Source organism: Acipenser ruthenus, chromosome 51 (assembly GCF_902713425.1).
Source record: "Acipenser ruthenus chromosome 51, fAciRut3.2 maternal haplotype, whole genome shotgun sequence".
NCBI classification, from domain to species: Eukaryota; Metazoa; Chordata; class Actinopteri; order Acipenseriformes; family Acipenseridae; genus Acipenser; species Acipenser ruthenus.
The window spans coordinates 1,700,430-1,724,959 of record NC_081239.1 but is presented as its reverse complement, the minus strand read 5'-3'; the positions used below and the strand labels follow the sequence as shown (position 1 = coordinate 1,724,959).

General features: G+C 43.5%; 2 protein-coding genes across 5 annotated transcripts; both read left to right on the top strand.

Annotated features, from left to right (window-relative positions):
• The first annotated feature begins 2,424 nt into the window (after positions 1–2,424).
• Positions 2,425–17,992, top strand: LOC117967827 (ras and Rab interactor 1-like). Of its 2 annotated transcripts, none has more exons than XM_034915231.2 (11): positions 2,425–2,708; positions 7,435–7,617; positions 8,013–8,127; positions 9,741–9,813; positions 10,337–10,428; positions 10,954–11,522; positions 12,606–13,113; positions 14,002–14,307; positions 14,476–14,607; positions 15,699–15,859; positions 17,062–17,992. In XM_034915231.2, the coding sequence occupies exons 1-11, from the start codon at positions 2,691–2,693 to the stop codon at positions 17,362–17,364; spliced, it is 2,460 nt and encodes an 819-aa protein (XP_034771122.2). In that variant the 5' UTR covers positions 2,425–2,690; the 3' UTR covers positions 17,365–17,992. The 2 variants fall into 2 exon arrangements, with proteins under 2 accessions (XP_034771122.2, XP_034771123.2); XM_034915232.2 differs by having other exon boundaries at positions 2,425–2,891.
• Positions 17,993–18,772: 780 nt separating this feature from the next.
• LOC117967743 (zinc finger and SCAN domain-containing protein 22-like) lies at positions 18,773–24,096 on the top strand. Of its 3 annotated transcripts, none has more exons than XM_059015916.1 (3): positions 18,773–18,824; positions 19,930–20,747; positions 22,293–24,096. In XM_059015916.1, exons 2-3 carry the CDS (start codon positions 19,976–19,978, stop codon positions 23,012–23,014), a joined length of 1,494 nt encoding a protein of 497 aa, XP_058871899.1. In that variant the 5' UTR covers positions 18,773–18,824; positions 19,930–19,975; the 3' UTR covers positions 23,015–24,096. The 3 variants fall into 3 exon arrangements, with proteins under 3 accessions (XP_058871899.1, XP_034770969.2, XP_058871900.1); XM_034915078.2 differs by lacking the exon at positions 18,773–18,824 and adding an exon at positions 18,832–18,950; XM_059015917.1 differs by lacking the exon at positions 18,773–18,824 and adding an exon at positions 19,004–19,302.
• Positions 24,097–24,530: the final 434 nt, after the last annotated feature.

Sequence of the window (24,530 nt, the reverse complement as noted above, 5' to 3'; positions counted from 1 at the left end):
AAATATATATTTTTTGGATATGCCATTTTTTTCTTTATATTGTGATTTGGTTTCAACACAAAAGTAAACAATTGTTTGCATTTATAAATTTGAACTGTGGAACACTTTTAGCAACGTAAAAAGACGATCCCATCTGCAAGGCTCTATTCAAATAAGTCTACTCCAGAAACAATAACGCGGATACGCAGCTCTGGAGCCGGCGGTAAGTGCGTTCCAGCGGTTACAGCGACATTCGAGTTGGGCATTTCAAACAGACGAAACAATGGAGGTGATACACAACGCATTTAAAAAAATATATAATAAATACTGTATTAAACTGGTTTTCGTCTCACGCATGAAAGCATTCTCGTAGGCTCTACTGCCATCTTGTGGAGAGAAGCTGCAAACGCACACCTTACTAAGCTTATGAACGTTTTATTCACTGGATTCTGTCTCCGTTTACCAGCTGTGTCCTCCGGTGCTGGTTTCTGTGATGCGCTTAAAATTGTGGTTACGATTAACTTTGTCAGCTCCTTTTCAGATTTTAACAAATGTAATGCAATAAACAAATCCACTTCCTGCAACCTGTCTCCGTAGCTCGTTCCTTTAAGCCCTGGGATAGTCTGGATGCTTCACACACTGTTCCTTTGGTGCTGTGGTGACCAGAGCTGGACACAGTATTCTCAGTGCGGGCTCTCCAGTGCATTATACACCTTCATCATGACTTCCTTGGATTTGTGCTCTACACTTTTGGCTGTAGCGCCAGCATTCTGCTTACTTGTTGAATTTGGTCCCCTGCACTGTGTGGGTGCTCACAGCAATGACGAGCCTCTTACATCATCAAAGTCTTTCTCCTGACGAGCCGGTTCAAGTTGACTGTTTTTCCTATAGCAATAAAAGGCATCGATTAAAGGTAAGTGGAAGTCGTTTCAAATGACATTATCTTTGGCATGTTTAGTGGTGCCTGTTGCAGTTACTCAAACGGTGTTGTTGTATGTAACAGGAATATGTGATCAGGTGACTGAGATAGAGTGCAGGAGCTGCTCTTCACTTCTCGTTGCCTGCCATAGAGATGTGAAACACAGGCTAGATCACCCAAAGTGTCTATATTATACAAGACCAAACCCCAGTGTTATTGTTTCAACAGGTAAAAAAAAAAAACATAATTAATGTACATTTAAGAACGTGTGTGTGTGTGTGTGTGTGTGTGTGTGTGTGTGTGTGTGTGTGTGTGTGTGTGTGTGTGTGTGTGTGTATCTACTATCTATCTATCTATCTATCTATCTATCTATCTATCTATCTATCTATCTATCTATCTATATATACAGTATATATATAGATAGATAGATAGATAGATAGATAGATTTAAGGGCAGCAGTGTGGAGTAGTGGTCAGGACTCTGGACTCTTGACCGGAGGGTCATGGGTTCAATCCCAGGTGGGAGACAATTCTGCTGTACCCTTGAGCAAGGTACTTTACCTAGATTGTTCCAGTAAAAACCCAACTGTATAAATGGGTAATTGTATGTAAAAAAAATATGTGACATCTTGTAACAATTGTAAGTCACCCTGGATAAGGGCGTCTGCTAAAAAATAATATATATATATAGTATATGAAGAAGAAAAGTGATTGATAAACTGAAAACTCACTGTTTTAATAATTATTACAATAGTACGTTTTCATTTTATCAATGATTTTTCTTCTTCATGAAGTATTTCTAGTGGTTGATGAGTGTCCTGTTTAATCCTGATTCTCCTTGGATAGAGAGCTGTTGCTGGTTTTGAATTCTCTCTCTCTCTCTCTCTCTCTCTCTCTCTCTCTCTCTCTCTCTCTCTCTCTCTCTCTCTCTCTCTCAATTCAATTCAATTCAATAAGCTTTATTGGCATGATAAGAACAAACAAGTTTTGCCAAAGCAATGACAATGTATGAAAACACACAAACAACAAACAAACAGAGACAATGTATTTGTAGAGCAGATTCGTTTTTGTCTCTCAGACCGTGGCAGGCAGTCACGTGTTCTGCAGCTAGTCCACAAGTTGTCCCCACCTCTCCTAAAAATATATATATATATATATATATATATATATATATATATATATATATATATATATATATATATATATATATATATATAGTTATGTAATAGATAGATAGATAGATAGATAGATAGATAGATAGATAGATAGATAGATAGATAGTGCAAGTTTAGTAGTTCAGAATACTCGGACTTTTCCATTCGCAAATTCCTGTGCATGTGTTTACGTATATGTTGAAATAATGAATCATATTATTTAGCAGTAGCACCCCCTGGACGTTATCCAATTACGCCCCGACTACGAGAAACACTTCCGATTTTTTCTTTTCCTCGGAAATAAACAGGAAAGCTTTGACAGTTCCACCCCAATCTGTACAGAGGAATGACGTCCTCCTTTCTCAGTTTTGACAGCAGACGCATGCGCACTGATAAAGAACAACTTTACGGGTGAAACCTTGAGGGTGATTTATGGAATAAACAGACGTAACAGAAAGAGTGAGTAAAGTGTGAATCACTCTCTGGGTCAGAGAACAAGGAAGAGTTTGGGAAACGGAGCTGGCCACGTGGCTGAGGAGACATCCTTTTTGATTAAGTTAGGGAGCCGACGTGCGAATGGAACACAGGTGACCCCGTCTTCAATTCTCATGGGACGCGCTGGCAACTTTTTAGGAAGCCATGGAAATGTCAAATGAGGTACGTGCGCGCATTGCGATTCTTGACATGTCGGGTCTGAGTAATACAGTATAGGCTGCTACGTGTACACAACAGTCAGTGACAGGAGCTGCAACTGACCAAACTGCTTAACCTGGCTTCAGTGTGGCTAGCCGTGCAAAGGAGCTCCCCAGACAGGGCGAAGGGACCCGCCACAAGCCGCAGGTAAGGACCGGGGCATCACGTGATGTTTATGTCAGTACACGAGGCTGCCTCGCTAATTATAGACCGCTCAGGTAAATGTGTGACAGGGCGTTATTCAAAACGACATTATTACACTTGGCAAGACTAGTCTGAGGATTTTTTTTTCTGTTGATTTTATCCATAGTTTAAAGTTTATAAGCAGATGGATAAAAACCTGAATATGTAAGGAGAGACATGATAAACACATGCTGTAGTTAATAATAATAATAATAATAATAATAATAATAATAATAATAATAATAATAATAATAATAATATCGTAAAAAAATGGGACCTTGTGATGCGATATTTGGTGGACGTGAAACGCGAAATCATAATTACATTGATATGGATCATATTTACAGTAAAAAGAGTGCTTGTACATTTATATATGAAAATATAATTACTGACAGCACTTCATATGTAGACTGTTGTTAGCTTTTAAAATTGAAATACATATTTATAAAAGTTAAGTTGAAAATCAAGTCGTCTGTTTATAAAAGAAAAAAAAAGTTATATTCTTACCCTGTTCAGATTTGTGACTTTGTCCAGAGCTCTACTGATGCTAATCTCAGCCATATAAAAAAAATGCTTGATCTACTCGTTTTTTTTATGTTTTTCTTTTTTTTTTAAATTGCATTTTGCCAAAAATTATGATCAGGCATTTGAATAAAACACGCAGAGACAGCTGGAAATGGTTTCCACTGTCATCACACAATTCTGGTGTTGAGGTTTGTACAGCGGCTGTGCTCCTGCGTTTAATTCTGATTTTTAGCTCGATTCGGACTGGCTGGGTCTTGCTTTTCAGCCATGGGCCTCCGGCAGAGACTGAAGGAGACACTTCTTCACACAGAGAGCTGTGAGGGGATGGAATGGGTTACCTAGCCATGTTGAGGCTGAATCACTGGGATCCTTTAAGACTTGACAAAGTTCAGTTGGGAGTGTTATAGAAGGGGAAACCGATCAATGGCTATTTTAACAATGGCATTAAAACACACAGCAGAATGGAACCTGTCATATGTGAAAAATATCAGATCTCAGAGTGAGTCGTTATGCTGCATTGTAGTTTCAATGTCAGGTCCATGATGAGTGTGTCTAAACAGATCTAAGTACGGTCCTGCACGACGCCTATACACAAGGAAATCAGTCACAACTATTGCAAAACAAAGCGCTGTTATACAATGTTTTACAAAACAGCATTCCAAACAGCGCTTAATGTGCTTTCCCCGGGTGTGCCAAAGTAATCCGACACCTTTTTTTGTATCCGAGTCTGACACAACAAAACATCTCGTTTCTGCTGTTTAAAGCTGCAGTAATTCTATTAATTGCTTGTTTTCTGTTATTGAACGCGGTTAAACTGGGCAGCTACATGAAGTGACAGCGTGTAAAAAGTGAAATTGAATTCCCCAAAACGCATTTCTTTTTTTCATATCTGCAAGTGAATTCACTGTTTTAAACTCCCAATGAAATGCGCATTGATCCGTTTCTATCGTTACCGTTCAGCTCATGGCAGCCTGTGTGAATGACACGTGCCAGAGTCCATCGGTTAATAGAGTGCGTCGTATCTAACAGGATCGGATATGACAGGCGCGAGTGTATTTGAGAAATTGCTATTAGTACCTCTCTGAATATTTGCAAACATCTTAGTTAAGAAGATAGAGATAAAACACAACTTGTCATCATTATTATTATTAATATTATTATTATTTGTTTATTTAGCAGACACCTTTATCCAAGGCGACTTACTGAGACTAGGGTGTGTGAACTATGCATCAGCTGCAGAGTCACTTACAACAACGTCTCACCCGAAAGACGGAGCATAAGGAGGTGAAGTGACTTGACAATGAGTCAGTGGCTGAGGTGGGATTTGAACCGGGGACCTCCTGGTTACAAGCCCATTTCTTTAACCAATGGACCACACTGTCTGCTTTCTGCACACTGAAATACTCACTGAGCTCCTGAGCACAGCGTCTTGTTAATACAGGGCAGGTCATTGGTCAAGCCATTAACCAATCAACCAGCTGCAGTGGGAAGTGGCTGGGTTGAGCTGCCCAATCAGGGTCCATTTGTTAACTTTCTCTGCAGGACCTTCAGTGAATTACACCGTCCCCTTGCAAAAAAACAACAACGACAAAAAAAACACAACAGTACATTTTTGTTACCCAGACGTAAAATAAAAGATCTATGTTCATGTACTTTTTTTTTGTATCCTAAAATTCTAGGTGATGCTAAACTTTTGTCCATGGCTGTATGTATAATCCTGGTACTGGGCTCTACTGCCCCCAGACAAGCTTCCCTCAGTGCTGGGTCTCTCCTCCCTTCCACTCAGCCCTTTACAATGACAATGAAGCCAGAGGCAGGCTCTAGCTAGTTTCTCTACAATGGACGGTCTGCATTCCTTAGTTCCAAATCCCAGGTTCTGGCTTGCCAGAGTGTCAACAGCCTTATAACTGTCAGGACAAGCCAGCTGTCTTTAGCTCTGCCTGCTCAGAAAGTCGCCTTTATAAATCTCCTGGCAGATTATTGCTGTTGGAATAGTACCCCTTTACAAATTACAAAGGCTGTGTGGTCCAGTGGTTAAAGAAACAGGCTTGTAACCAGGAGATCCCCGGTTCAAATCCCACCTCAGCCACTGACTCATTGTGTGACCCTGAGCAAGTCACTTAACCTCCTTGTGCTCCGTCTTTCGGGTGAGACGTTGTTGTAAGTGACTCTGCAGCTGATGCATAGTTCACACACCCTAGTCTCTGTAAGTTGCCTTGGATAAAGGCGTCTGCTAAATAAACTAATAATAACATGAATTATAGATCCCTGTTAATTTCAGTGCTCTTAAATAATTCCTATACTGCAGGGATGGAAATAAGACTCCCGTTGCAGAGCAGTTTGATCCATTCCAGGTTTTACTGTTTACACATCTGAGCTTGTTGCCTATACACACTGTGGCTAATCAAGCTTGTTGTAAAACCTGGAATGGGTGAAATTGCTGTGCAATAGGAGTCTTATTCCCATCCTTGGAGCTAAAAGAGTTTGTCTAAATAGTAGCGAAGAAATGTATGAAAAAAAGGAGATTTATCCTGTCTACACTCGGACGCAGTATTTTCTTTTCATGTATAAAAACACACCAAAACGTTGCTGTATTTTGACTGTGATTCAGTGGAGCCGCATTGTGAGGAAATTTGCTAGAATGAATCCAATATTTTACAACCCCAGAGATTGTTCGTTATACAGTCATTTTCTGTGTTTTGAATCCGTGTTTCAGCTGGATGGTATCTGACAGGTTGAGCCCCACATTAATCTTAGGAAGGGAGCTCTGCCTTTCCAGTTTAACGAGATCTCTCCCTACACAGGACCACTGCCTGAAGGCTGGGCACGCCTGTAAGCAAGTGGGAGGGCTGTGAAGCATGTGCAGGCCCGGGTTACTATGGCAACCGCCCGCTGTTGTGTTTGATTACTCCTCAGCACCTACGCAGTGTAGCTCAGTTCACCGCAGGGTGCCGACTGGTGAATACTAAAAGCTTTTACCCGGTTTATAGAGTAGGAATGGAGTTTTAACTGTGGAGTTATCAGCTCACAAACACCGTTTCTCAATAAGCATGAGTAGAGTTATATCTGCCGCACATGTTCAGATATACAAGGAGCTTTGTGTATAATTCATGCTATATCATATAACTCTCTTCCATTCGCTTTCATTAGGGTTCGTGCAATAACATCGCACAGTACAGTTTTGATAACCCAACACCACAAACACTCCCATTGACAGCACTACACTGCCAGCTGCAAAATCACTTATTCCTTTGATGTCAGACTCAAGGTCAAAAGAAACAAACGTTTCAACTAGAAGTCTGTGTCAGTGTCTTCATTGTTAAATTCAATGACAGACGTTTCGACTAGAAGTCTTTCTCAAGGGAGACAGGGATTGAGAGACATATAATGAAAAATAAAAAATAAAACTGTATGAACATAATTGAGATCTTTTATTAAACATCATGTAATCAAAGAAACTACACAATGATATCGCAAAAGTCTACCGGAAGCCATAATAGTAGTACAGTATTTCATGTTAGATTTCGAAATGTCACATTTTTCAATGTGTCCGTTTTTCGTTAATTATATGGAAAAGTACAAAGCGGTGTGTAATTCAATATGTTAACGTAACATTATTCAGCAGCTTTCATTCGACTTTTGAAGCTAAATTAATTTATTCTATAGGGTGATGCAGAACGTTTGGCCATAGCTGAAGATATGAGGCCACACAATATTGCAAGACTAGCAAGGAAACACCTATAGCATTTCTCAGTATCTTACAGTGGTGAGGGGATGGAATGGGCTACCTAGTCATGTTGTTGAGGCAGAATCACTGGGATCCTTTAAGACCTGACTTGACAAGGTTCTGACATCAATCAGCTGCTCGGAACCGGACAGGCTCAGGTGTTCCGAATGGCCTCCTCTCTTATGTTCTTGCACGTTGCTGGTGATTCTGTGTGCATTTCCACCGGGTGCTGCTCTCAGTCTCTCTCTGTTCTAGATGCAGCAGGACCCTGTCTATGACTTCCCCGACTCTCAGGCTGCAGAGCCCCTGCCTGTCCACCGGGGGTCGCTCAAGAGCATCAGCGTGCTGGACCGCCTCCTCTTGACGCACTCTGTGTGGATGCAGCTCTCCATCAACTCTGCCACCGCCCTGCACATCCTGCAGAGGGAGCCTCCGGGGGTAAGAGGGGCACACAGAGCCGGGAGATACACGGGCTCTCCGTTTCTAACCAGCCGCGTTGTATAATGAAGCAGTGTAGTTTCGGGAGTCCCGAGGCAGAGCCAGTTCCTTCCCACCGCGACACACACCCTGGAGAGCCACATTGAGATTATAAAAAAAAGTCTATGAGGTCATTTGAATTTGTAATGACTAACGAAAATAGGTTTAAAGAGAACCGATTTGAGATTAAGGCTATGACATCACATAGCCCATTGAAATGAATAGGGGCACGATCCTAGCCATTGTATAATTTACACTTGCGTTTAGGAATAAAAGTGAAAATGAAAATGCATGCCTGCTATAACATTTCTTTCACTGTAGAGGCTCTGAATTAATGCCTGTGTCTCTCCTGTTAGACGTTTCTGGTACGCAAGTCCACCACCTCCCAGAAGAAGGTGCTCTGTGTCAGGCTGGCGGACGACACCATGCCTGGGTTCGTGGGGCAGTTCATCATCCGAGAGAAGGACTGCAGTGAGTACCCACGCTGCCCACGCTGCCACCTGTGCTGAGACCAGGCTGGGAGCGCTTTCCTGTCCCGTCTGCTTCCATTGGCAGCGGACAGAGATCAAACCACTTTGAACTCATCAAAGGTCCCAAAAGTGTCCAATAAAAAGTCTAGGGAAGTTATACTAAGACTATATAATGCTCAAGTTAAACCTGCCTGGAATACTGTGTCCAGTTCTGGTCATCTCACTTCAGAATGACCCTAGAAGGTACAGAGAACCAGTTGAATACAGAGAACCAATTATTATTATTATTATTATTATTATTATTATTATTATTATTATTATTATTATTTATTTCTTAGCAGACGCCCTTATCCAGGGCGACTTACAATTGTTACAAGATATCACATTATTTTTACATACAATTACCCATTTATACAGTTGGGTTTTACTGGAGCAATCTAGGTAAAGTACCTTGCTCAAGGGTACAGCAGCAGTGTCCCCCCCACCTGGGACTGAACCCACGACCCTCCGGCAAGAGTCCAGAGCCCTAACCAGTACTCCAATTAATAAAAGAAACCTGATACTTTACTGCAGCTTAACACACCTAAAGTCTCTGTCAAGTTGAATAATAGACTGTTATTTAAGAATCAAAAGGTATAATTAAGAAAAGGTTTCTTCCCTCTATAATTAGTGCTGTTGAGCTTGGCTGTACACAGTTAAGATAACCATTAGCAACATGTGATCCTCCTCTTAAAGGTACAGTACACAGAAGCACGCTTTCTCTCTCTCCCTCCCCCAGTGGAGTTTATGAATTTAATAATTCTTTTTGTCACATCTTTTAAGAGTTGATGCTGTTTCAAATTACCCAAAGTGTGCTATGTCGTCTTCAATTGCTTCGAGTGTCATTTATAAAGGTTTCTGTAGTAAAAGCACCGCACAGTGCAGTAAATGTGGTAAAGCACATGTGAGTGATGTAAAGACCAGAGAGGTGTGGTGTTCTGAGCAAGCTATGGTAAATGCATAGGATAACTGTGGGGGAAAACTGCTAAATTACCATGCAAGTTTACTGTGGTAAACTTTAAACTAATGGCTAGGTGTGTCCAGAGGACTCATCATGTGGAAAGAATGCATGCAATAAACCTGCAGAGTCAAAAGCTGCCTGCTTGTAAAAGCCACGCATTCCAGACAGCGAATTCAGAAGATTCCAGTCCAGATTTACAACCAGGGCATGTTTGAAAAAACACTTCATAAAATTCAATCACAAAGTTTGGGCTTTTGAGGTCTTTTTTTCACATTTAGAAATACTAAAACAAATGAGATCACTTCAAATGCCAAATTTTAGATTAAAAAAAACAACTATCCTCATATCGTCGCGTCGCTGAAGTTTCTTTTAACATTTCTAAAGTCAGCTGTGAAGTTCGGGATGATTCGTCTGTATAGACAGGGTTTCGGGGGTTAATTTCACGTTCCTGCAAATTTGAAAAAGACGTTCCCTTTAAGTAGCCCATTGCAGGATGAACATGTTTTGTGTTTCTGTAAAGAACCCCAGTCTGCTCAGTGTAAATACATTAGGTGATTTATTAGGAAACCCTATTGGTCTTCTCTCCATTGTAACGTGTGCTCCCTGTTTTTCAGCCTTCTCCCTGGAAGCCTCGTCTATCAGTTTCCCTGATCTGTGCCACCTTGTTTCATTTTACTGTGTGAGCAGGTGAGGACCCCATTCTACCTTCTGTAAGGAAACGCGATGATTTCTGTACTTCTGTGTGAAGGAGGAGTGATCTCAACAAAGGCTTAGACAAACGTTTCATTTTCATTGATTCCAGTCCTCAGAAGTTATCCACGTATTGCTTGAACATTATCATTAGACAATTGCATGAGACAGGAGTCACCTGATTTCAACGGTAAAGGGTCTGTCAGAAAGCAGATGGCATTTGAGACATTCATAATGTAGCACGTTCTTTTATTTCATACACCATCCTTCAGATTGACTTTGCAAACCCACACAACACCCATTCACAGCATGCTGCCAAAATGTGTTCCAAACCAAGTGTAGTGCAGTTCAAAATTCAGCATTTCAAGTAGCTGTTAACACTTGTGCTGCAATTATTGTGTTCTGTTCAGTCGTTTCCTGTATTCCACGAATGCCCCCCAGCTGCTATCAGTTCATTCCCAATGCAGAGTTACTGGCTTGGACGCAAGCGGAGGCTGATTGTTCTGCTTCTGTGTTTCAGGGACGTGCTTGCCTACCCGCTGGCGCTGCCTGAAGCCATCGCCAAGGCGACGTCTCACAAGCAACTGGAGGCCATCTCTCACATGGGCGTGGGTACGGTCTGAGAGTTCCAACGGAACGTGCAGCGCGCCAGCGTTCTAATACACAGCTGAGAATTCTTAGGGGTTGCTAAGGCAACCCAATAGCTTCAAACTGGATTTTCTTGACCCGTTTATGGTGTTTGCAACCTAATTGCAATTACTCATTACTAATACATTGCTTCTGTATTAGAACACCCCATTGCTTCTGTATTAGAACACCCCATTGCTTCTGTATTAGAACACCCCATTGCTTCTATATTAGAACACCCCATTGATTCTGTATTAGAACACCCCATTGCTTCTATATTAGAACACCCCATTGATTCTGTATCAGAACACCCCATTGCTTCTATATTAGAACAACCCATTGCTTCTGTATTAGAACACCCCATTGCTTCTGTATTAGAACACCCCATTGCTTCTGTATTAGAACACCCCATTGCTTCTGTATTAGAACACCCCATTGCTTCTGTAGTTTTGATTTGTTGTGCAATCAATGGAAAGGTCTCTCCCATCTCTCCCGTCTTCCCCCCCACAGAGTTCTGGAGCTCCGCTCTGAATTTCAGGGGTCCTCGAAACGGGCCCCCCCCTCCGGACTTCCCCCCGCTGGACCCTGCAGACTGTGCCACCCCCGTGGGACCCTCGTCCCTGTTCAGGGAATTCTGCCCGCTCCAAACCCGTGGCCCCCAGGAGCTGGACTACGGCTCGGGCCGGGGGGCTCTGTGCTTCATCAACCCGCTCTTCCTCCAGTCCCAGCAGAGCCACCAGGGGGCGCTGCTCAAACGGGACAAGTTCAAACGCAGCTTCAAAGTGAGGGTCTCCACCGAGACCTCCAGCCCCCTGTCTCCCCCTGCCGCCCCCCCTCCGCCCCCCCCTCTGCTGGCTAAGGGGGCGAGAGGGAACCCCCGGAAGCAGCAGACCCCCCCCTCATCTCCGGAGCAGGATTCGGAGTACAAGCTGCCCTTGGTGGCGCTGACCCGGAAGGTCAGTTTGGGGCAGTTTGCGGGGCTCCTCAAGGGGGCGAGCGTGCTTTCACCCACCGGAGAGGAGGAGGAGGAGGAGGAGGGGGAGGAAGAGGAGTACCAGACGCCCAAACCACTGCAGCAGGTGAAATGAACTTTTACATTATAGGTTTGGTCTTGCTATTTCAAACAATTAAGGATCCATCAATTTGCATGCTTGTTTGAACTATTTCAAACTGGTTATGATTAGGGCTGTATTTTCATGGTAAAAACAAAAAATGACATTCATTTCACAGTCTAAAAATAGATTCAAGATGTTTCACGATTAAATATATTTATATTAGATTTAGTGAATTATCAGAAAAATATAAACATGTAAAAATAACAACAGACACGTGAAATGTTCCCGTCTTGTATTGGACAGAGCGATCTTTAGCTGAAAGATTCTCCGATCTTTGATGCAGCTGATGTCTTTTTCGCTTTTAAAGCAAACTAAACCGGCTGCCAGGTTCCTAAATGCAGTGTAGCAGGTAGTGCAGCAAGAAGGAATTTATTTTTAAGTGATAAAAAAAAAACATTTATATTGTGGCTGAGAAGGGGGCGGGAAAAAATGTAGTCCTGTGGTTGAAATGAGTATCAGGACTACATCTCCCAGAATACCCTGGGGCTTGAAATTAGAGCTGGGATGAATAACACCTGGCTCCAATATAATGAGGGACACCTGCCTGTGATTTAAGCAGACAGGTATTTAAGCAGGTCAAAATGTTTGGTAGTTGTCTATCTGCCTCTGTGTGAGCCCTGCGGTTTTGATAAGGCAGAGAGCCCTGCACAGAGACTTTGAAAAAAAAAAAAAAAGGTAAAAAGATCTTTGATAATTGCAGTTATTAGTTATCAGTAAGTGGTGTAGCCGCCTGACCTTCGGATAGCAAAAAAGTTTAGTTAATACTCCAAAGAGGGAGTTAGGGTTTTGTTTTGTATTATAAATGAATCTACAGACACCGTCCTGTTTTCATTTCACTTGCTGTGGTCCAGAGTATTTCTTTAAGCATATCCTACTCTGTCACAATCTACACTATTTTTTCAGAAATGTGAATTTTCACTGGGAACTACATATTACACGGCAATGGGCAAATTCTTCGAAATTCTTGATAACCTTGATAAAAAAAAAATACAGCCTTAGTGATCCTTAGCTCTGTGTCTTTTAACAAAGTATTTAATAACGTTCCAGAGGAGGATTTCTGAAAAGCTGGGTCCTGAAACTGAGGTATTAGAAGGAGGAGAAGACGCAGGAGAAGCTCTGATTCTGGATCAGAGCCGAGCTCCTTCCTTAAGAGAGCTGGACAGCAGCAGTTCCCTGAGCAGCCTGGAGGAGGCGGAGGAGAGCCTGAGCTCGGATCGGCCCCCCCTCACGCGGGGCACCAGCTCTCCCACCCTGCGCCGGCCCCCCCCGCGGGTCTCCACCCTGCGCAAGATGAGCGAAGCCTTCTATTCCTTCTTCGCCCCGGAGAAGAGGGTGTCCCGGCTGGTGGAGGAGCTCTCTCGGGACAGGCGCTCCAGCTTCGGCTCCCTGGTCCAGGACTTCCTGACGCTGACCCGAGAGACTCGCGGGTCCGAGGACTCTAGCGCCGCCCTGCTGCAGACCGTGAGGAACTTCATCACCCAGGCAAAGAGCTTCTTGCTGGGCTGCGGAGAGCTGCATCCCCCCATCGAGGCGCTCATCACAGATGAGGACATGGGTACGAGAAAGAAATCGATGGGTTCATGAGATTGTAGCTGCCAAGATACTGCCATTAATCTGGGTCATTATGCAGCCCTTATAAAAAGGTCTTGCAGTAAAAGCACAGCAAAGTGTATTAAAGCATAGGGAAGCATTGTAAAGCACAGAGAGGTTTGGTAAAGCATAGGGAAGCATTGTAAAGCACAGAGATGTCTGGTAAAGCATAGGGAAGCATTGTAAAGCACAGAGAGGTCTGGTAAAGCATAGGGAAGCATTGTAAAGCATAGAGAGGTCTGGTAAAGCATAGGGAAGCATTGTAAAGCACAGAGAGGTATGATAAAGCACAGGGAGGTATAGTAAAGCACAGAGAGGTATGGTAAAAAACAGGGAAGCATTGTAAAGCACATGTATGGTAAAGCATATTAAAAACAAACCATGGTAAACTAACCCACAGTAAAAGCACAGCACAGTGTAATACAGCACAGTTTCAATGTCAATTTGTGGGTCACTTGGATGGTCTGGTGCTAATATTTAAAGCCCACGAGTGAAAAGCAGACAGAAAAAAGAGCGAAAAACTACTGACTGGGGAGGAAGTCACAGTTATAGGGGAATTAAGCTGAAGAGATTTCATTCTTTTACCCTGTCCTCCTAGCTCATCGAGTCCTGGGATCAGCCTAGTTGCCCTTCTCTGTACCTTCTCCAGTACAATGATGTCTTTTTTGTAGTGAGGTGACCAGAACTGCACACAGTGTTCTAGGTGGGGTCTAACTAGAGCATTGGATAAACTTAGCATAACTTCTCTAGTCTTGTGTCCAGTGCACATTAACCGTTTCAGTGCCACATTGTTTTTAACCTCTGGATACAGAAGCAATCATTTCATTTGCCCTGAATGGCTCCCTCTCTGCAGACTTCGTCCTGGAGAAAGCCCTGTACCGTTGTGTGCTCAAGCCCCTGAAGCCTCACATCGACGGCTGCCTGCAGGAGTTGCACACGCGCGACGGCTCCACTCAACGCATGGAGGACAGCCTGCGTGTGGCCCAGCAGGGGGCGCTGGAGCGCTTCGGGGTGCGAGTGGGCGTGCCGGACCCCCAGGGCATTGCTAGGGTTCGGAGGAAGCTGGTGCTGATGCAGAAAGCGTACTCCCCCATCGACAAAGTGCTGCTGCTGCTGCAGGCCTGCAAGTGTGTGTACACTGCCATGAAGCGAGGGCCAGGTTAGTGCACCCAAAAATGTCAAAGCTTCAAATGACATCCCTGTGTGATACCGCCACCCTTTTATGATCTTTGCAATTACTGAAATATCTCTCATAAGTGTCTTAAAAGTGTCCCCCCTGCAGTGCATACAAGAAACTCCTTTCCCTGTTACCCCCCCCCCCCCACAGGAGAGGAGTGTGGTGCAGATGAGTTCCTGCCTGCCCTCTCGTACGCCATCGTGCAGTGCGACATGCCACAGCTCCCCCTGGAGGTGGAGTATATGATGGAGCTGCTGGGGCCCTCTCTGTTGACGGGAGAAGGTGAGAGGACTGTACAGCCACAAGCGCGAGACTATCTGAAAGCAAGCCCTGCAGACAGAGTTTTAACCTAGTTTAGTACCTCCTACACCAGGTTTCAAAATTTAAAATGCGGATTTCTTTCGTATTTGCACACTTGACATCTACAGCAGTGTGCAAATGTATCGGAGCATCCCGTTGCTTCTGTAGTTTTAATTTGTTGTGCAGATGAAATCAAACTACTGTGACTGAATCTTGGAAAAATTGACAACATAGGCAAATTAGGGATTGTCTCATTTAATTAAGGGCTTAAATAGGCCATGTATGCAATTCATTTAAAACAGTAAGAGAAAAGGATCATAGAGCCAAAAACGGTAAAATGCATGACACTTTTTAGAAGTTGTTTAAGATGCAGAATTAAAGTGGTCTAAGATTTTCCCATACAAGTGCTTATTGTGTCTGTATTACTGAGCTCAACAGCATGACTAGGTAACCCACTCCATACCCTCACCACTCAAGTTACAAATAATGGCCCCTATTCAAAAAACAGGTTGTGTTTAGGACTGCCTTATCAAAGCCAATTTCGATTTATTAAGTTGAAGTTCACGAAACCTAGGACTTTTTTTGAAAAGGTTGGAAAGTTTAGTTTTTTTCCGAAGAGCTTATTAACCTCAGGGAATGTTTTCAAACACTCCCCCCAATGTCTAGATTATCATCGTGGACGGTCCTCTTTAGACATGCTCTGCAGTGCAGAAAGAGGGACCTGTGTTGGTTCTAGCCATACAAAAAAAACACAAGGAACAAGCTAGGATTGTGGGTAATGCTTCAAGAAGGCTTGCTGGTCCAGTGGTTAAAGAAAGGGGTTTGATAGCAAGAGGTTCAAATCCCGGCTCAGCCACTGACTCCCTGTCTGAGACCCTGAGCATGTCGCTTCACCTCCTTGTGCTCCGTCCTTCGGATGAGACGTAGGTCCTACTGTAAGTGACTGCAGCAGCAGTTATTGATGCGTAGTTCACCCCCAAGTCTGTGTAAGTCGCCTTGGACAAAAGTATCTGCTAAATGACTAATTCATAATACAGTAATGAATAATAATGCCCTCCTGCTCTGCCCTCCAGGTGGGTACTACCTGACCAGTGTCTATGCCAGCCTGTGCCTCATCCAGACCCAGCCAGAGCAGCTCCGAAGAAGCACAGTGACCCGCGGGGCCCGGGACTCCCTGAGAGAGTGGAGCCGGCGCCGGAGGAACGAGAGCACACCGCCCCTCCGTCAGGGACAGGTGACAACACTGCCCCCTAGGGCTCAGCACTGTCACAGCAGGCATTTCAACGAAACTGATCAAAAGATTCATTAGGCACTTCAAGACATTATTGCTGAGAGTGTGTCTAATTAAGCTCTTATTAAAGTGTTGTTAATAAATAAGTCTTACTTGTTTTACAGCACCGTTCTTGATATGGGTCTGTGCAGTTTCAAAGAAATACCGGTTACTCTACTAAAATAATTGTGTTTGCAAACCACGCTTTCAGATAGTGTTGCACTTTCTTGGTCATTGCCCCGCCCCTTTCCGCAGCTTATTTCCTGTCATCGGCCAACCAGCTGCTTCCTCTATTGACTGACATGCTTTCAGTCAGTAACCAAGGAAGAATAAGGCATGGAACCTGAGAGCTTTCTTTGACCTAAAGTACAGCTCTGGTCATAAGCTTAGCATCACCCTGTATTATTTATTATTTCTTAGCTGACGCCCTTATCCAGGGTGACTTACAATTGTTACAAGATATCACATTATTTTTACATACAATTACCCATTTATACAGTTGGGTTTTTACTGGAGCAATCTAGGTAAAGTACCTTGCTCAAGGGTACAGCAGCAGTGTCCCCACCGGGATTTGAACCCACGACCCTCCAGTCAAGAGTCCAGAGCCCTAACCACTACTCCACACTACTGCCCTGTAGAATGAATTTGTTGTGCTTCATAAAGTGGAATGAAACCTGCTGAATAATGTTATGTTAACTGTAGTTTTCCCCATATACTTAACAAAAATTGGTACTGTACTATGATTATGGCTTCTGGTAGATACCAGATATCAATACCATTTTGTAGTTTCTTTGATTACATGATGTTAAATAAAATACCTAAAATTATGTTATAGTTTTTGTTTTTTTTAAATTATGTCTCAATCCTAAAATTCTAGGTGATGCTAAGCTTTTGGCTATATCTGTATACACTCTCTGCGAGATTGTAAGTGTCTGCTGCTGAGACGTTCCAATGAGGGCGGGGCGTCTAGCTGCTGAATGGTTCCAATGGGGTGTGGTTATTAGCTGCTGATTGGTTCCAATGGGGGCATCATTACTAGCTGCTGATTGGTTCCAATGGGGGCGTGATTACTAGCTGCTGATTGGTTCCAATGGGGGCGTGGTTACTAGCTGCTGATTGGTTCCAGTGGGGGTGTGGTTTCTGATGCCTGTCTCTGTGCCCTGCAGAGGTGTGTGCGTGTCGTCTTCCGGGACTCTGACTGCAGCACAGTGGAGACGGTGCTCCTGAGCTCCACAGACACAGTGGACACGCTGGCCCAGATCTGCGCTCTCAAATTCCGGGTGTCGGACCCCAATCAGTACGGGGTCTACCTTCGTGAAGAGGGGGAACTCCGGCAGCTCCGCCCCCAAGACTTCACCAAACAGTCAGGCTCCGGCTTCTCCCTCACCTACCAGCGCTGCAAGAGCCACAAACTGAACAGAGGGGGCGCTGTGGACCTGGGGGAGAGTCCAGAACCCAATCCTCTCTGAGTCTACATGTGTAGATATTTAGAACATGCAGCCGGGCAATAGGGACCAGTTTATCTATTGTACAGTACAATACAATACAATACAATATAATACAGAACAGTGCAATAGTACAGAACAGTATACTATTATTATTATTATTTATTTCTTAGCAGACGTCCTTATCTAGGGCGACTTACAATTGTTACAAGATATCACATTATTTTTACATACAATTCCCCATTTATACAGTTGGGTTTTTACTGGAGCAATCTAGGTAAAGTACCTTGCGCAAGGGTACAGCAGCAGTGTCCCACCACCTGGGATTGAACCCACGACCCTCCAATCAAGAGTCCAGAGCCCTAACCACTACTCCACACTGCAGTAGAATACAATAATATATACCAATACCTGATGTTAGTTGGGATTGAATCACTAGGCGGGCAGGCAGGGTGCCAGCAGTTCCCTTTTTGTCCCGGTTCATTGTGAGTTTTCTGGAATGGGTGTGTGAAGATCACAGGATCCTGAAGATACTGTAAGATGAAGACCATGAAGGATGTATTGTCTCTCTTTGTAAAATGGTTTTAGTATAATGTAATAAAAAGGTTATTTACTTTGATTTGGTTTAAACTGCAAAAAAGAAACATTATTATTTGAAACAATAAATATTATGATTTTTTTTATGTATTGTATCCATTTCTTTTGGATTCGTGAAACTACCAATAAGCATGGTATTATATATATATAATTTTATATTTGAAATGATTTGTGTCTAATGTTAAAAGGCAGTTTAAAACTAAGAGTTCATTTAGCCTTCACAACGAGATAACCATGAATCTTTAAACCTAATTCTATAGATTCAATAAGTGCACTTTGACTGGTTACATAGGTCTCAAGTGTGCAGTTTTGAAAGAAACACATGCTATATGATTTTTTTTTTTTTTTTTAAACATGATATGTGGTTCTACACTGTCAGTCAGTGTTGCACTTGCTTGGTTAACTGGCCCCACCCCTTAGTTCTTTCCTGTCATTAACCGAACATGATTTCAGACACTGCTGGAGTGAAATGAACAAGGAAGTAAGCAGTAACAGACTTCTTGGAAAACAAGTGCTTTCTAATTCCGGTCACACCTTCTAGTCCTACATCAAATCACGAGGTTTCAGCTTATTATAAAAAACAAAATCCTATTATAATACAGTTGCATATCCCTTCAGAGCCCGTGTACGTCAGCAGTGCTCGTTTGTATTCTTTAGTGTAGGGCAGGGGTGCACAATTCCGGTCCTGGAGGGGCCGGTGTCCCTCCTGTCTTTTGTTCCAACCTTGCCCTAAATTACTTAATTGGACCAATTATTACCAATTATTTGTCTAATTAAGTAATTTAGAACACAGTTGGAACAAAAGCCAGGAGGGATCAGGACCGGAATTGTGCACCCCTGGTGTATGGTAACATGACCTCCCCCAAGGTGCAATCTGCAGCTTTCCGGTAGGTGGCGATAACAAACTAACATGTTAGTACACAAGCGCGCCATTGCCGTTAGCGAGAAGTGACTATGGTGGTGTTGTTTTTTCCGTCTCAGGGATGGCGCACAAGATTTTTAACTAAATTTAGGTAAGTTACAACAATAATAATAATACTAATACTAATATATGAAGCACGCTACTGACACTGGAAGTTAGTTTCAGCAGGAGACGCTGCGTTTGTAATGTTCAAAACAAAAAGGCGCCCAGCATTTATAAAGTTGCTCTAGTAACATTTATCGGTATTTCTTTATGAAACATGAAAGCAGGCTGTATTTTCACTGGTGTTTTTAATTCATTATCATTTATAAAGTATGTGCGTGTGTGACTGCGGGTTGTGCTGTTGAGTCGCCTGGCTTTTGAGGTAAAAAATAAAATAAAAATCGAGATAAATACGAGTTTAAAGGTATGACGATGAATGTCGCGGGCAGTACGGTTAATCCGTGAGTATTGAGACCTTCTGTAGACGTTTTGCTTTGGTGTAGCATGTGGGTCTACAGGCGAATGTCTGGACCGCAATATCTGTTTGTCTCTAATGAATTATAACTCGCTTCACCCAATTGTTTGAACGGTAATCGTTACCGTGAAACTTTTAATAATGTGGCTGTTATACACCTACCCACGAATCTGAACTCGCTCACTGAGGTAGAACTTTATCATCCCTTTGCAAATACCATGCAACTTATTATATTACAGATTTAAAAAAAAAAAAAACAACGTATTTTTATCTGCATTTGATGGTGGTGGAGAGATCTGTGTTACCCAACCCCCAGTTTGAGAACAACCGCAGTAGAGAGTGCAACACTGAAATACTTCCCCAGTTAGGGTTACACATTTTTGAGACCGCACCGTTCTGAATCCTCTCTGGCTTGTCACCTTTTGAATTGGTTCAGGCACATTTGTATAAAACGGGTTTGCTTTTCTGGTCTGTTATGTGGTTTTTTTTTTTTTATCTGGTCACATACAGGAGGAGTAAGGTTTGAAATCCTATGAACTAAAAAAAAAAAAAAAAAAAAAAACACGTGTGTGATGGTGCTGCTCTAAACACTTTGACACTCTTCCTGACACAGGTGCTGACGATGCAAGTGCTCTGCTTGGAGAAGTGAGGATTAGAAGATGGATTCTCTCCACTGTGAAGAGAAGGCTCATGCGCTGGCATGTGTCACCAGCAAAAAGAAGAACCATGAAATACCATTGGCCCACATCAAAGAGGAGTGCTCAGAACTGGACTGCGCTGCCCGAGTCAAAGGGGAGTGTTCAGAACTGGCCTGCACTGCTCGAGTCAAAAGGGAGTTCTCAGAACTGGATTGCACTGCCCGAGTCAAAGGGGAGTGCTCAGAACTGGACTGCACTGCCCGAGTCAAAGGGGAGTGCTCAGAACTGGACTGCACTGCCCGAGTCAAAGGGGAGTGCTCAGAACTGGACTGCACTGCCCGAGTCAAAGGGGAGTGTTCAGAACTGGACTGCCCTGCCCGAGTCAAAAGGGAGTGCTCAGAACTGGACTGCCCTGCCCGAGTCAAAAGGGAGTGTTCAGAACTGGACTGCCCTGCCCGAGTCAAAAGGGAGTGTTCAGAACTGGACTGCACTGCCCGAGTCAAAGGGGAGTGCTCAGAACTGGACTGCTCTGCCCGGATCAAAGAGGAGGCTCCCGCAGAGGAGTGTGAGCACTGTGAAAACAAGGCCTGTGTCCTGCTATCGGTCCCTGTGAAAACAGAGGACCTTAAAATCGAGTGCGACTGCCTGGCAAGGCATGGCTCGCAGCTGAGGCTTGTTAAAGAGGAGCCCCTCGAGCGACCGTGTGACAGCATTGCGGAGAACGTCGCTCAACCAGGCCGTGTGAACACTGCGAAGGAAGACAGCCCCGTGCCGTCTGCTCCCAGCGTGGCATGTAAGTGTGGAAGTCACTGGCCTGTACCGTCAGTGCTTCATGTCTGCACAAGCACATCAGCCTCGTGGTGTGTTTTTTAAAAAAAATAAATTTTATTCGCTGTGTAATCTGCCGTCCACTTTGGTTGGGATTTGAAATCCCAGTTTTCCTCGGTGTGCCCTCTAGCCCTCGCTTCAGTACGCAGTGAAATGGCACCTCTGTGTTTTAGAAAATGTGTCTGTTTTCTTTTAGATGTGATTTCAACTGTCCCCTTACTCTCTTCTGCTCGTTTCTTTCGCAGTGCTGCCTGAAATCAGTCATTTTTGACTAGTCTGTGAAGGTGCTTGGACTGAGTTTGGGAGCTTCTAGTGTCCTGGGTAAATCCCATGATCACCAGTAGGCTTGTAACGATAATAATCTAATTATTTATCATTCGGGACCCCACGATAACAAATCAATAATATTTTAATCGAATATTCAATTTTGGACACTCGCAAAATGTTCACTCGCTTAACAGTATCAGTTGAGTTCTCCTAGAATACTAAACCCACCCAGGATGCCCTTATCTACCAATCAGTGAGGAGAGCCCAGAGTGGTTATTGGCTGCTGTTAAGTGTCAATCAAAAAATCCTGTCCAGTTTTCTTTTTGAAATTGAAACAAGCTTATAATCACATCAGGAATATAGTCAGTTAATAATAAATCCACACATGTGTGAAAGAGATATTATACATATTCAAGTATGGAGACGCAAAATGATCATCCGGCGTTTTCGCTGTGGAAAGTTGCGTTGCAGGAAAGGGTAGGCTACCTGTGCTGTTTGGAAAAATGACAATGTAGTTGCATTCACTGAAGATAATGCAAATCTAAGTGGCTATGCAAAGTCATGTAAAGTTTTGATTAAAATATGACAGCAAAAAGTGAAGTGCAGCCGTGGCACACTGTCCATTGGACAGTGGGGTTGTTTTGTTTTTCCTTAATTTAACGTTCTGTTTACACTGGAAATTAGTCAAAGGCTAGTGACGGCAGGAATATGAAAATTGGAGAGTGCTGTATTTAAAAGCCAATGTATTTATCAAACGTGTCTTAAAACATCGGGATTTGTTTGAATTTAGTTTTATACCATGCTCTAGAAAAAGACTTACTGTTCCTTTAAAAGCTGTTACTGTGAGGGGTTTTTTTTAAGCATTTTAACTCCATAATCGATAATCATCGTTAGAATTTGCATGATAATTGATGTCAACGTCAGGGTTTGATTTACAACACTAATCACCAGCCTCTGTGTGTGTGTGTGCGCACAAGTGCTTGCAAACGACTGTATGCAGGTATTTTGCATGTTGCATTTGTATTTTAAGTTAGTCAGGTAGGTGTCGTGTTTATGCCAGGCAGCTAGAACTGAAGAGCAGCTCCTAGTTAAAGCATCTTCACCTAAAATAACACCGGATTTCAGTAACTGCAACGAGAGCCACTTCATTGGGAAAAAAAAAATGCTCATAGAAAAAAAAAAAGACAAAGAAAATGTCATTTGAAATTACACCACTTGTATTTTTGTTTTGTGATTTCCACAGCGGACGCGAATCAAGGGCGGGGCCGTGAGAGGCCGACGAGAAAAACGACTCGAGAAAAACTTCAACCGAGAAACGGGGAAAGGAAAGACAATCTGTCGTCGTCGCCATCGCCGTCACCTCCTCCCGAACGCCGCAGGCGGATGTCGAAATCGAAGCGGAAAACTAACAAGGGAAAAAAAAACAAAACCCCTCACCAGTGCGGCGACTGTGGGAAGAGCTTCAGCCAGCCGGGTCACCTGAGGAGACACTACCAGGTCATTCACAAAGGAGAAACCCCTTACCAGTGCGGGGACTGCGGCAAGCGCTTCAGCCGACCGGAGAGCCTGAGGAGACACCAGCGCATTCACACGGGCGAGAACCCCTACCGCTGCAGGGAGTGCGGCCGCGGGTTCAACGAGCTGCAGAACCTGAAGGTGCACTACCGCACCCACACCGGAGAGACCCCCTACCACTGCCCCAAGTGCAGCAAGAGCTACAGCCGCAACGAGAGCCTGAAGAAACACCTGCAGAATCACAGGGGAGATGATCCCTACGTGTGCGACGACTGTGGGAGGACCTTCAATGGCTTGCAGTACTTCAGGAAACACCGGATGGCTCACGAGAGAGAGGCTCTGCGTCGCTCTGAAGACAGCAGGAAAGGTTTTGGTCGGAGACAAAGCCTGAGAATCCGCCAGAGAATTATTCATGCGGCTGACTCGCCTGGCAAAGACGCCCAACTCTAGAATCGCACAGTAAAGCTGCACTGAGAGATTTATTCCGTTACTGGGGTTCTGCACAGACGGTCTGGCTGGTTTACCGTTCAGAGTGAAACTGGTACTGAAACAGCTGCTTGAGTTTGTGATGGTCTCTGCATTTCTTAGACTGCGGAGAACGGCGATCCACACAAACCCAAGCAGCTGTTTCTTTGTTTCACTCTGAGCGGTTAATCAGCCCGATCGACACCAGCGACCCTCATCTGTGCACAGCTTGATCTGCAGAATCAGTTCACGCAGCTCCATCAGGATAGAATACATATCGCTGTACGGAGCGTGGACCCAGTTTCGGACAGTCCAGACAACTTTACAAAAGCTTGTAAATTCACGCGGCTGAAGAGAAATAGTGTGGAAAGCAGCCAAGCCAAAGAAGACACCGAACAGTAGAAAATACAAATCGACGCGCTCACTGACAGCGGACTGAACATTTGTGATTTTCTTTATTTTTGAAATTAATCCATGGGCGCTGAATCTGGCCCCCGCAGCATGTGAATATAGACTGGGGGTGTTAATAGTCAAATAGCTGTTTACACGGCTAGCATGGTTTGTCGGGACTCCTCAGGTTTGCAGTTGTCTGTAGCAGATTATTTTATATATAGATCTATTTTTTTTTATCTGCGTTGTGTGAGGTGCAGGCTTCAGAGTGGTGGCAGGCTCAAACTCTTGATTTGTAATTCCCGCTGTGGAGAACTGGAAAACATGGATCCGGCAACGTCTTGGATGGGAGCGGACTGAAGGAGTGAATGCCACGCTGAGCCGCGCCCCTTTCACGTGCCCTCCTGTGTACGGTGGCGTGTTTTGCTGAAATCCATTTCAGGCTTTCTTGCCGACTATTTCCCAAGAAACTGTTTGAAAAAAGGTCAGAGGCAGCTGACAAAGAAATGTCTCTGAAAAGTTGAATGGATTTTAATTTCCGCTGTGTATTTGGCTGTACTGTAGTTGCAATACTGCTAAGTTTAAGGGTCTACTGCTTGCTAATTCTGGGCAGAATTAACGGTATTTCTGATGTATGGTACTGGCAGGTTTTTTTGGGGTTTTTTTCTCCAAATTACCGAAGATAGATTTAAAAAAAAAAAAAAAAAAAAAGGGGTAATTTTAAGTCTTCCTCCTGTATTAAATGTGTTTTTAAAATGAGCTTCCCTCGGGTTAAGTTTGATATTAATGGTGTTGAGGCAGTTTTAAGAAATGTAACGAAAGCATGACGTCGCTTCCCACTTCTCTAGCACTTAGTGTATTTCCAGCACGGGAAGCAGAGCACACATAGTTTGCAATATTGAGCAAGCAAGCTAGTTACTCCGCAGTGTAGGTGAGACCAAAAAAAATGATTATTTATGAATTTAAAAACCTAAACTTTTGGAGCATTCGGTCTCCTTTCACATTAAGAGCAGTGGGTATGCTTGGTTAAGTAGAATGGTGTTTGTTTGTTTTTTATCTTTGTGGAATTTTGCTTTTGTGGATTGTTTTGTTTTGTTTTTTGGCTTTTAAT